Source organism: Anomalospiza imberbis, chromosome 27, assembly GCF_031753505.1.
Source record: "Anomalospiza imberbis isolate Cuckoo-Finch-1a 21T00152 chromosome 27, ASM3175350v1, whole genome shotgun sequence".
NCBI classification, from domain to species: Eukaryota; Metazoa; Chordata; class Aves; order Passeriformes; family Viduidae; genus Anomalospiza; species Anomalospiza imberbis.
This window is the reverse complement of record NC_089707.1, coordinates 2,263,480-2,275,167: the sequence shown is the minus strand read 5'-3', so window position 1 is coordinate 2,275,167 and position 11,688 is coordinate 2,263,480. Positions and strand designations below refer to the sequence as shown.

The following is an 11,688-nucleotide window of genomic DNA, read 5'->3' as shown; positions in this document are numbered from 1 at the left end:
CTGCCTCTGTGCCAGTGTGTGCTGAGCTGGCTGGAATTGCTGTGTCCAAGTGTAATAAACTCCTCTGTTTGTGTCTCTTAACTCTCACTCATTCCTGGGATGCAGCAGGCCCGGGGCTGGGGTGGGTCTGCCTCAGCCAGGGAGAGCTGAGCTGTGCCTGGGCCCTTCCCAGGGCTGGAGCTGCTCCCCGGGCAGCCACGGACCTGGACACTCCCTCAGGGGAAGGGGATGCACGGTGCCAGGGCAATGCCCATGCCAGGGCTCTGTCCTTGTGGCAAGGACCAGTGGGGACCCCCTCAAATCCCATGGGAGCCGCCCCAGGCAAAGCCCTGCTCCAAGGGCAGGGACCCTTCACCCGAACAGACAAAGCTCTGATGGATTAAGGGACATTGGAGCCACCCCATGCTTAAAACAATTCCCTTTTCCTTGGCTTTTCCTGTCCCAGGCCCAATGGCGTTACCTGTGCCACGAGGGGAGGTTTTGGGAAAGCCACAGCGTTGGAGAAACAACACAGCAACCAAAAAACACTTCCAAGTCTTAACTTTTCCATCTTACTTTATTTCACTTTTTCTAGAAAATTCCTCCATAGTTCCACAAATTTAACAAAAAGTTTAAAATTCAGGACAAACAATCCTGTAACGTATTACAAACATGAGTTTTTTTGTGTTTTTTCTTTTTAATCTTGCAGTTAGTCTTGGCTCAGCTGCATTTCTTCCAGCTGAGTGAAGAACTTTTCTCCCAACACAACTTTTTAAAATCCTCAGGTGCTGAGGTATTTAATACCTCGGCTCTAGGCAGAAATACAATTAAAAATTCTCTAGAAGTTGAAGTACTTACATTTTTCTTTAGGAGTGCAAACTCATCTTGTCGGTTTTTGATGGCTACTCCGCGCCCCAGGAAAGCAACACCCATTTGGGTCCTCTGAGCACTGATTAACGCCTGTGCCAGGTGCACCAGGGTGGCACAGCATCACCAGAGCCCCCGGGCCAGCAGGGAGGAGCCTCATGCCAGCAGAGCCGGCTCCAGCACATCCCCAATGGAAAACTGGAACTGGAGCCGCTCCGGGCTCTGCTCGTGGAGAGGCCCCTCCGAGAGGGACCTTTCGACCTCTCTCGCCATCAAACACGGTCCAAGATCTGACAAAAAAACTGCTTCTGGATTGTTGCATCAATTGCTTGGCTCGTTCTGATGCTCCCACCGCACCCCACGATCCCACAGGTGCCAGAGTCATTGCACTTCCATGGATCCAGCCTGACCTCAGCCAGCTCGCTCCCTCCGTGGCCCCAACGCCGGGCTTTGCCAGCCAGCCTTCCTTTGCTCTCCTCTTTAAACTTTTGTAATAGCACATGTCAGTAATCAAAGCCTCCAGGCTTAACCCATGGCAGACCAGGAGCCAGGGAACCGCTCCTGACCCTCCTGGCCCTCTGCTCCCACGGCCAAGGATGGAGGAGCCGGATCCTGATCCCACCTCCAACACGATTCCAACTCAGCAACTCGGGAAGCCCTCGGGCTGCCCAGCACCTGTCTGTGCCAGCAGCACCACCACGAAGGACACGAAAAAGTAACAGAGTCCTGTCCGTTTTCCTTGGAAAAACCATTATGGCTACAAGTCAATTTGGGATTCTTTTTTTTTTTTTCTTCCTTTTTTTAACAACGCAAGCTACTACACATCCTCGAGGACCTGAAGCAATGCCCACAGCAGCACTGCCCCCTCCTTCCTAGAGTACAATAATCCATCCATGCTCTCAAGAGTGACACAAGAACAAACACTTTATCCACAAAAACCTGTACACGGCATGTTCAGAACAGTGTTCAGCCAGCCTAGAGGGAATCTACACAGGGAACTGCAAGGGGACACAAGATGAGGCCCAAATGTGACCATTCTTTGTTTGCAGAGTCACCCCTCCTGTGCTCCCCGACGCTACCACATACCCCAAAAAACATCAACTCTGTAGAACAACTAAGTACTTGCAAAAACCTTTTAGTAACAAATCAGCATGTGCACACAATGGAGAGGAACTATTGCTGGGGAACAATCCTACCTCGGGTTTTCAGGGGGATTATAAACAGTCTAAAAAAATCCATGTGTAAAATACTTCTTATAAAAACCAAACAAAATCCCTATCAATGCTCAGCAGAATTACCAACAAAGTCACTTCCAGGACGGGACGATGCCATGGCAGGCTCAGGAACAGCCTCCCACAGGTGTGCTGGAACAGGCTGGCAGCTGTGACCACGGGGTGCCGCCAGGAGCAGGGGCAGGAGCGGGGTGGCACCTCCGGTCCCTGGAGGGGCAGCTCTGGAGCTGTGACAGTCTGGAAGTGCTGGGACTGGAGCTGTGGGAGGAGTGGGCAGCAAAGACCTCAGGGGAGCCGGGCCTCAGCCCGGCCAGCCCTGCTGCTCTGGGGATGGGACAGTGTCACCAGCCCCACGCCAGCGTGCCCAGCGTGGGCACAGAGCTGCCTCCCCCTGGCACAGCCCCACAGAGACACGAGGAGCTCACAGTACCCACCCATGGGCTGTGACCTCTGGTGTGGGTGTCCTGCTGCCACCTCCCCCTCTGCTCCCTGCCCTCCACCTTCTCTGGCCTTCCTATCCAGCCCTGGCATTGTCCAGCAAGAAAGAAAACAGCTGAGATCACTGGCGTGACAGGGTTTGCACCCAGCATGAGCCTGAACTTCCATATATATATATATATATACACACACACATATATATATATATATATACACACACACACACGACACATGAAAGGTGGTACAAGGACAAAATTAATGGGAATCGGGTCAACATGACCCAACTCAAACAAGCTTATCATCATATTGCCACTTCAGTTGATTAGTTGCAACATTTCCATGATAAAGAAAGGGGGAACCCAAAACAAGGGACAGCAAACCTGGAGCGGTGCAACCCTCCCTGAGCAGAGGGGCTCCCCAGCACCGCTGCTCCCACGCCGCCTGTGCCCCACGGACATTTGGCAAAAGCTTCCCACAGCCCTTGGAAAAAGGAGCAATTCCTGGGAAAATAGTGAATTTAGGGACCAGGAGTGTAACACAGCTTGGAGGGAGGCGCTGGGATTTCCCAATGCCCACCTGGACAACACTTGGAGGTCAACACTAGTTTAACTAGAAATCTAGGGAAGGGGTTGCATTAGTGTTTGTGTTTCCTGCCTTTTCCTGCACAGGCAGCGGGGTGGGAGAGGGAGGAGGGAACAACCCAGCTCCACCTTGTGTTTTACATCAGCATCTCCCAGGAGTGTCCAAAGATTTAAGTTCTCCCTTGTTTTGGTTTTCCCAAAGTACAGCCACTACTATAGGGGCCACTGTAAGGAGATTCCTCTTTGAGAACACAGAACAAAACCAATCACATGTTTTGGCAAAGTTATCAAACACTGACAAATGGAAAGACGACGGGTGAGCCCCTTCTGGAGCACGGGATGCCTGGAGGTTGCTGTCCAGCTTCCTTACACTACAAATTGTCCACAAGAGGCATTGAACAAACGAGTCAAATCTTATTAAGCGCCTTCCCCTGCCAGAGCCATAAAAAAACAACAGAAAAACACACCCTTAAGATCATAAGACCCAACTAGGCCCTTCTTATACATACAGTACATACATATATATAATATATATATATATAAAATATACAGCTTACAGTTTTGGAGTCCTATTACAGTTAAAGCAGACTGAAAGGAGTGGGACTTTGTTTAGGAGCTCAGATCAACAAACAAGACATCTCCAAACCCCAGCAGGAGACAGCAGGTTCCAGAGGCCTCCTCACCGAGCACAGAGTGTCACTGCAGGGAGCTGAGGGTCCTGTCCCCACCGGGAGCCAGGTCACCAAACCAGTGGGTGATCCCAGCTGGAATGCAGCTGGAATGCAGCCACTCTCCTCTGCAGCAGACCAGCAGGAGCCCTGGGAGCCTCCTGTGTCCCCAGTGTCCCGGCCAGCCCTGTCAAAGCCGATGTCACCCACACGGCGCGGGGCAGAGCGGGAGGGCTCTGGTTCTGGAGCTCTCCACAGGCTGGTCCTGAGTTCCGGGGGAAGGAACAGCATCCACGCTTCTTCAGAGCTCAGAGATGCCTGGAAAATGTGCTCTTGAAACACAGTTGCTCGAAGGGAAACCGAAAAGGTCGCGCTGTGCAGCCTAAGTGCAGCACGCCTGCTCTGCTCGGGGCCTGGCCCACAAAGCCGGGGGGACAGACTCAGCAAGGCGGGCGCTGGTTTGAAGCCTACAAGAAAAGTGCAGCTGGCTGAGCATTCCTAGAGCATGGCTGTTCTCTAAGGCAGTGCTTCTTCGGGTGAGGCAGGAGGATAAGAAGGCCTAGTTCCGTGGGGTGGTTTCCTGGTACCAATGGAGGGGATCTCTGGTTGAAGAGCAGAGCCAGCTTCCCAGGCCCAGCGTCATGTGGCCACGGCCTCCAGGTAGCTCTGCAGCTTGCGGACGGTCGTCTCATCCAGGGAGAAGAGGTCAAAGTCAAAGGTTGTGTTGGTGACGTTGAAATGCCCGGTTTCCTCAATGAGATTCACGATCTGGAGACAGGGGGATGGACATAAGTACAGCACAGAGGGTAAAGAGCACATCCAGCCTTTCCCACCCATTGGAGGGGCTCACAATAGGAAGGGAATTCTCTCCCCAGAAGAGTAAACCAGCTCCTCCTGCCTGCCTGACTAGCTCAGTCTGGACAGTGATGTGGGCATGTTTCCTTTTAATCATAAAATAACAGAATATCCTGAGCTGGGAGGGACCCCCAGGGATCAAATCCAGCCCCTGTCCCTGCACAGCCACCCCAACACCCCACCCTGAGCATCCCTGGCAGCGCTGTCCAAACGCTCCTGCAGCTCTGGCAGCCTTGGGGCCGGGACCATTCCCTGGGGAGCCTGGGCAGTGCCAGCACCCTCGGGGGGAAGAACCTTTCCCTGAGCTCCATGCCAAGCCCTGGCCCAGCTCCAGCCCTTCCTGGGCTCCTGTCCCTGTCCCAGAGCAGAGCTCAGCCCCTGCCCCTCTGCCTCCCCTCAGGAGGAAGCTGTCAGTCAGACCAGGAGATCCCAACTTTGGGATTGCAGAGGGATGATACCCACACCACACTCCTGTACCATTTTCAACAAAAACATGGCATGCACAGCTGATTTTATTTTTCACTCCGTATTTTTGCTTCCAAAGCAAAGCAGAACCTCCGTGGAGGGCCTGGCTGAGCCCCTGGACACCCAGATCCCCGGGGACAGCAGGGACAAGGTGTGTACCTGCTGGAGCACGTTGCGCTCCCGTAGTGCCATGAGCCGCCTGTGGAGCTCCACCAGCTCATCTGTGTAGGCCTGCAACACAAACAGGGACACGTGGAGCGTCTCAAGGCTGCCAAAGGGACCTCCCCAGTGAGGATCAGGAGAACTTGAGGCCCCTTCAGACATTCCCAAGTTTTCTCTGCTTTTTTACTGCCTCCTCCTCCTTCTCAAGCACCAAGGTCTTCCCTTAAATACAAGTGCTCTGAAGGCCTTTTATTTTTTTATTTAATGACACCCACACCTGTAACCAGCTCCAAGAACTGGGCAGAACCTTTAAGGACCTCAGTGAGGTGAAGTTCACCTTGGTGACCCTCAGTGTGAGCTCCTCATCAGTGGGCTCTCCTAATTAACTCTAAATTATCTGAAAACATTACGTGCATCAGTGACCAAAACTCCAGCAATCTACTGAGCAATGATCTGCATCTAGGTAAGGAAAAATTCCTGGAGTGCACTGTACTGAAATGAAGGATTGTTCACAGGCTCAACATGTTGATTGTACTTAGGTAAGAGTGGTATGTTTTTTTCTTAATTTTAGGTTTTTTTTAGGCAGCCAGCAACAGGTCTGTATCAGCAAAACTGATTCACAGAATCAGTGAATCACAGAATGGACACTGCTCTGCCCTCCCTGGAGGCAAGGAAGGAGGGAATTTCACTGAACAAACAAAGGCTCCAACTAAACCTGCAAAGCAGACCATCAAATAATCTTTAATTTATAAGATCAAACCAGATGAAACTGCCTTTTAATGAAGTGCCCCAGAACTGCAGCAGTGACCAGGCCATTGGTTCAGACAAAGGGCAAACAAATACAACAATTTCAGCATTTTGCCTATGAACACCACCTGGGGCTCCAGCTATTTAATGTGCACAATTTCTGCAGTGTCACTCTCCAAAATCTGTCCTTTCAACATCTGTTTTTTGTTCAACTCAAGCTTTTACCCTGCTGAGACAGAACAATGAACAGGCCGGGCTGATTCAGGTGGTTTTGTGCACAGTGAGGCCCAACCATCCTGTGATGCTCAGCTCCTTAATCCCAGAATCCTGGGATGGTTTGGGTGGGAAGGGACCTCAAAGCCCATCCAGTGCCAGTCCTGCCATGGCAGGGACACCTTCACTATCCCAGGCTGCTCCAAGCCCGGTCCAGCCTGGCCTTGGGCACTGCCAGGGATCCAGGGGCAGCCCCAGCTGCTCTGGGCACCCTGTGCCAGGGCCTGCCCACCCTCCCAGGGAACAATTCCTAATTCCCAATATCCCATCCAGCCCTGCCCTCTGGCAGTGGGAGCCATTCCCTGTGTCCTGGCACTCCAGGCCCTCATGAAAGACCCCTCTGCACAGGACACACCTTGTCATACGTTCCCTTCTTCAGGATCTTCTCTGGCTTGTTACAAGACTCTGGGCTTTTCCTTCCAGATGCCTGAGGGGAAAAGGAACCAACAACAGGACCAAAATTAGCTCAGGAAACACGGAGGTGTCACACCAGAGTGCTGGAAAGGGAGGAATCACCCGTCAGCTGAGGACAGGAACAGGGAATATTTGGTGCAAGTAAGAATTTGCAAGGCAGGGAGCAGGGGTGGTGGGAAGCAGAGCTGTGGGAAGGTGGGATCTCATACCTTGTTGTTTGCTGGGGGCAGCTTCTGCCCAGGAGGTGGCTCCCGGCTGGGCGGGCACGAGTCGGCGCTGTTGTCACTGTCACTGTCACTGAGGCTCAGTCTGAAAAACCACCAGCAGAGAGTGAGCATCACCAGCAGCAGCAAACTCATCAGCAGCTGCCAGCTGAGCCACACAGAGCTGAGTGAAACTCTTCTTTATCACACACTACTGCACTGGCTGGGAGAATGGGTCGCCGCAGATTCCAAGAATCCCTTTTTTCCCCAGCTGATGTCACCCTGCAGTCCCAGAGCAGGGAGCTTTAGGTGACACATTGCAGGTAGCAGGTTCAACTCTGGCATACACAAGTCCCCTAGAATAACTAAGCACCACTTCATTTCACAAACAGCAGCTGTTCAGGAATTCCTCCCAGTGTTACAAAGTACATGCATGAGAGGCTCACTGACACCTCCACAGGCAAAAAATGCATTTTGTGTTCCTGCTGGTGTAACCTCTAAGATTTCCTATTTATTTTCATTCTCCTTTAGCCCTATAGATATGGCAGATATCCTACCTGTGGTGAACTAAACTGGTTATCCCCTAAAGGTCTACAAAAATACCCTTCAAAGTCCCTCCATTATTGTTTCCTTGATGATGACAAGGGCAATAATGGATATTTGTTTGTTTTGATAACCACCACCAGCATTTCCAATATGCAGCTGCTCTCTGGGCCAAGCATTTGGGTTCAAATATTCACTGAGACTCCAGTTTTGGGCAGTAACAGCATTTTCTGAGGAAAGGAGGGGGAAGTTCAACTCTTTCCAGAGCCTAGAGCAGGATACAGCTGTCACTGAGTCCAGAGGAGTGGAGCAGCCAACACAGGGAGGGCAGAGAGCGACTCCTGAGCCCTGGCAGCCCCAGGCAGCCCAAGCAGCACACTCTGCCTGGCCCCCACAGATCCCTAATCTCTGCAGATCAAAGGTGCCACACTGCAGCAGCTCTGCAGAGATCTGAGGGTCACAATTAGGTGACTGAAGGGGCTCAGTCACTGACACCTGCCAGCTCAGCACCTCCCCGTGCCTTCCTCTCTTTGTGCTCTTCAGCCAACCCTGCTGTCACCACCTCTGTGTCCCCACCCTGTGCCGAGTGACCCCACACATTTGCCCTTCCTTCCCTCCCACACAGAGCCCTGGCCCTTTGATTCCTCCCTCCAAATGGAGAGCACTCTAAAATGCCAAACGCAGAGGGCAAAGAGCCCCCAGAGGCCCCTGTTCTGGATTTGTTACCACCTGGAATCCCGGCTGACGGGGTTTGCTTTGACTGCTGCCTCCTCTCCTGAGGAGCTGTCGTCATCATCCGACTCCTCCGACTGCAGATCCTCCACCATGGAGCGCAGGGGGCCTGGGGCAGGTGGAGGAGGGAATTCAGCACCAGGACACGACCAGCACAACTCCACCCGTCCAAACCCAGACACGTCCTGACTCCCAGTGAGATGGGACTGGGAAAGGACACCCTGTCGCAGGCTCGGAGCTAAAGCAGAGCTGACAAACTTTACAGCTCCCTCTCCTCCCAAAGCCTCCCCCTCCCTTCCCAAATGAGAACAAAAGGACATTTTTCATGCCTGTGGGGCTGATTTAAATGTCACTGGAGACAGGAGCAGCACAGCATTTGCTGCACTTGGAACATTTACTGTTGCCAGTTTCCCTCTCTGGGTTATCAGTGGAGGGATCTGAGAAAGGAGCTGTTACACACTGGCAAAGTGATGAATGGCACATTTATAATTTTTAATAAAACATAGATGAGATTGGAAGAGAACTGTTCTGGTGATTCTACAGATCAGGCAGCAGCAAGACATTTATAAACTGAGGCAGAAATCAAAGCCAAAAGGGAAAGAACCAAATCCAGAGGGATTCCCTACTCATAAATTAGCTGCCAAGAGAAGAAAAATACTTGTTCATGATGTTATAACATTATTGCCTTTTCTTGCTGAAGCATCACAAGTCCAACACATGGCTGCATGCAAGAAACTGCATTATTATAGTGCTGGAAAAGCACATTAAATTCTCCTGAGCCTTTTAAGGTTACACAAAGAAGGTTTTAACAAACTGTTCTTACAACATACCTTGACTGTGGTTCTGAGATGGCTCGAAATCAGAATCAGAGCTGGAGTCGGAGCTGGAGCTGGAGTTGGAAGGGCTGGACTGGACAGACTTAACCCCCCATAAAAGGGAAAGAAAACAAAAAGAATCTTAATCTTTCTAATCCAGAAAAGCAGAGCACAAAGCACTGTGAGGCAGGAGCATCTGAGCACTCTACAGCATCACCCATCACTGAATACAGCTCTTGGGGTTACAGAAAAAAACAAAATATGAGGTGAAAAAAACCAACATTTATGGAAGTCTGGCAGGACATAGCTAAGCACTCCTGGGAGCAACATCAAGGACTCACATCAAACCCCTTCACACCATGAGGTTCAAACCCCCAAATGATGATATGGAGCATTTGAAAAACATTTAAATGAAAACCCTTACTTTGAAGTGTGACAGATGACCAGCACAGAACCCACAACTACCCAAACCCTCTTAAAAAGTGTATTTTTTGTACCCACCATGGTTCCCTTGAACCTCAGACTGATCACCGACCATGGCATCACAGAGTCAAGGAGTGGTTTGGGTCGGAAAGGACCTTAAAGATGATTTAATCCAAACCACTGTCCCAGGCTGCTCCAAGCCCTGTCCAGCCTGGCCTTGGGCACTGCCAGGGATCCAGGGGCAGCCCCAGCTGCTCTGGGCACCCTGTGCCAGGGCCTGCCCACCCTCCCAGGGAATAATTCCTGCCCAATATCGCATCCATCCCTGCCCTCTGGCAGTGGGAGCCATTCCCTGTGTCCTGTGCCTCCATCCCTTATAAACAGTTTATCTTTCCTGCAGGCTCCTGCAGGCACTGAAAGGCCACAGTGAGGTCATCCCAACACTTCTCCAATGAACAATCCCAGTTCTCTACCCCTTTCCTCACAGTCATGGAGAAGTCTATCCCAACTAGCTCATATGACTCCAAAATTCATTCTAAATTATTACTGTATCCTAAACTCAGCTGTTTCTACATCAGTTTGAGTGATCCACTGTACTGGATCCACTTAAATGTGAAAACATAACAGAGAACAACTCAATCCTTGTGACCCCAACTTGCATGTCAGCACTTGGCAGAAATAACAGCAGTATCCTGTGCAGTAAGAGTGAGTGAAGAGTAAGTGGACTACTGGTAACAGCAGCATCCAGGAAGGAAATTTGGGTAAGGTTGGGAAATTTTAATCGTAAATCCGGTACTGAGCAGCAATCACCTGCAATATCCTTGGGAACCACCAGAGGGCAGAAGAGGCCACAGCAACTCCCTCTGCCCCCAAGCAGCTCCTAAAATCCCCTGAAAATGTTTTTTTTGGTACTCAGGCAGGTTCTAGTTTAAATATTCTCAAAGTACTTAATATCTTGCCTTTTAAAAAGTAATTCACCAGAAATCAGCATTTCAGTTTCACTGTTTTGTTCTGAGGAATCCACTTACTACTACTGCTGCCAAATCCAGATGCTGAAGAATCACACATACACACTGGTAAATAATTTGACACAGGAAGGGTTAATACTATAAAAACCTTGAGACAGGGAAAAAGAGGCACAATCCCTGCCCTGGTCCTGCTGGCCACACTGTCAACCAAGTATTGGCAAGAGTTTCACTATTTCACTCTAAGAAGGGGAAAAATGTGTCAAAAATGGTATTACAACGCTTGGAAAGGGTTCAGGAGCAAAGGAGAATAATTTAACAATTCCAATATCAGGTCTACTGGCACATTGCAGCAGCCCTGGCTCTTTAGGGAAATTCCAACATGGAAGTGGAGAGCAGAGAGAACAGGTTGTCCAGAGCAGCTGGGGCTGCCCCTGGATTCCTGGAAGTGCCCAAGGCCAGGCTGGACAGGGCTTGGAGCAGCCTGGGACGGTGGAAGGTGTCCCTGCCATGGCAGGGGACGGAACTGAATTATAAGGTCCCTTATAACCCAAACCACTGTGGGATTTTAGGAATATTTTCAAGCTAACAGAGCACAGCTCTTGCATCTGACCCACAGCTCCAATCCTCCCTCATTCCTGGTAATCTGCAGGTCTTCCCTGAAAAAGCTCTTAAAATTAACAGGAGCTAAGCAGCAATTGTTGGAGACAACCCATCTCTCCTTTTGGCATGAACACCATCAGCTCTTTGAGCCAGAGGAGGAGGCAGATGGACACGCTCCGTGTGCTCAGTGGCTGTCACTGGGATGTGACCAAAGCAAAAAGCAACGCTGCCTCCCATCCCTGCCTCTCCCTTTTGTCAGCACTGAGGCAGCCAAGCATGAGGCCAGTTCAGGGAACTGGACTTGATTGGGGGGGCCGGAGGGGGGGGGGGAAGAAAAGGTTAAAAAAAAAATAAATAAAGGCCAAGTAATTTCCAGCAGGAGCTGAAATAGCAGGAGAAACTCCTTCATCTCTCTGCAGCGTCCCCCTCTGAGCTCCCAGGCCAGGAGCACAAATGGGAGCAGGGCTGCTCCTCTCCACAGCAGCCTGCAGAGATGTCAGCTGGGAGCCACCGTGGAGCTGCAGCCCGGAGCTGTTGCACAATCCCCTGGCTGCAGCAGCAGAGCTGATTTAAGAGTTTCCGGGCCCTGGTCCACCTCCAGCTGCTCCCTCTCTTTAGTGATGTGGCTCCCACCCGGCTCCACACACAGCTGTGCCAGGAGAAGCCCTGGGGCACAACCAGCAATGCTGGGAGCAGGGAGATCCCCCCCAGGGGGCTGGAGGG

At 51.2% G+C, this 11,688-nt stretch overlaps 1 protein-coding gene across 2 annotated transcripts in view; it reads right to left on the bottom strand.

The window, feature by feature from the left end:
* Positions 1-537: 537 nt before the first annotated feature.
* The window catches only part of MLLT1 (MLLT1 super elongation complex subunit), a 31,876-nt gene continuing 20,725 nt past the window's right edge, over positions 538-11,688 (bottom strand). Inside the window, exons 7-12 of one of the 2 annotated variants that reach the window (XM_068173958.1) lie at positions 8,990-9,077; positions 8,157-8,268; positions 6,891-6,990; positions 6,623-6,694; positions 5,245-5,316; positions 538-4,533 (exon numbers count right to left, since the gene is read on the bottom strand). In XM_068173958.1, coding sequence (XP_068030059.1) covers positions 4,405-4,533; positions 5,245-5,316; positions 6,623-6,694; positions 6,891-6,990; positions 8,157-8,268; positions 8,990-9,077 — 573 coding nt within the window. In that variant the 3' untranslated portion in view covers positions 538-4,404. Of the gene's footprint in view, positions 4,534-5,244; positions 5,317-6,622; positions 6,695-6,890; positions 6,991-8,156; positions 8,269-8,989; positions 9,088-11,688 lie in introns of both variants that reach the window. The other variant, XM_068173957.1, reaches the window with a different exon arrangement.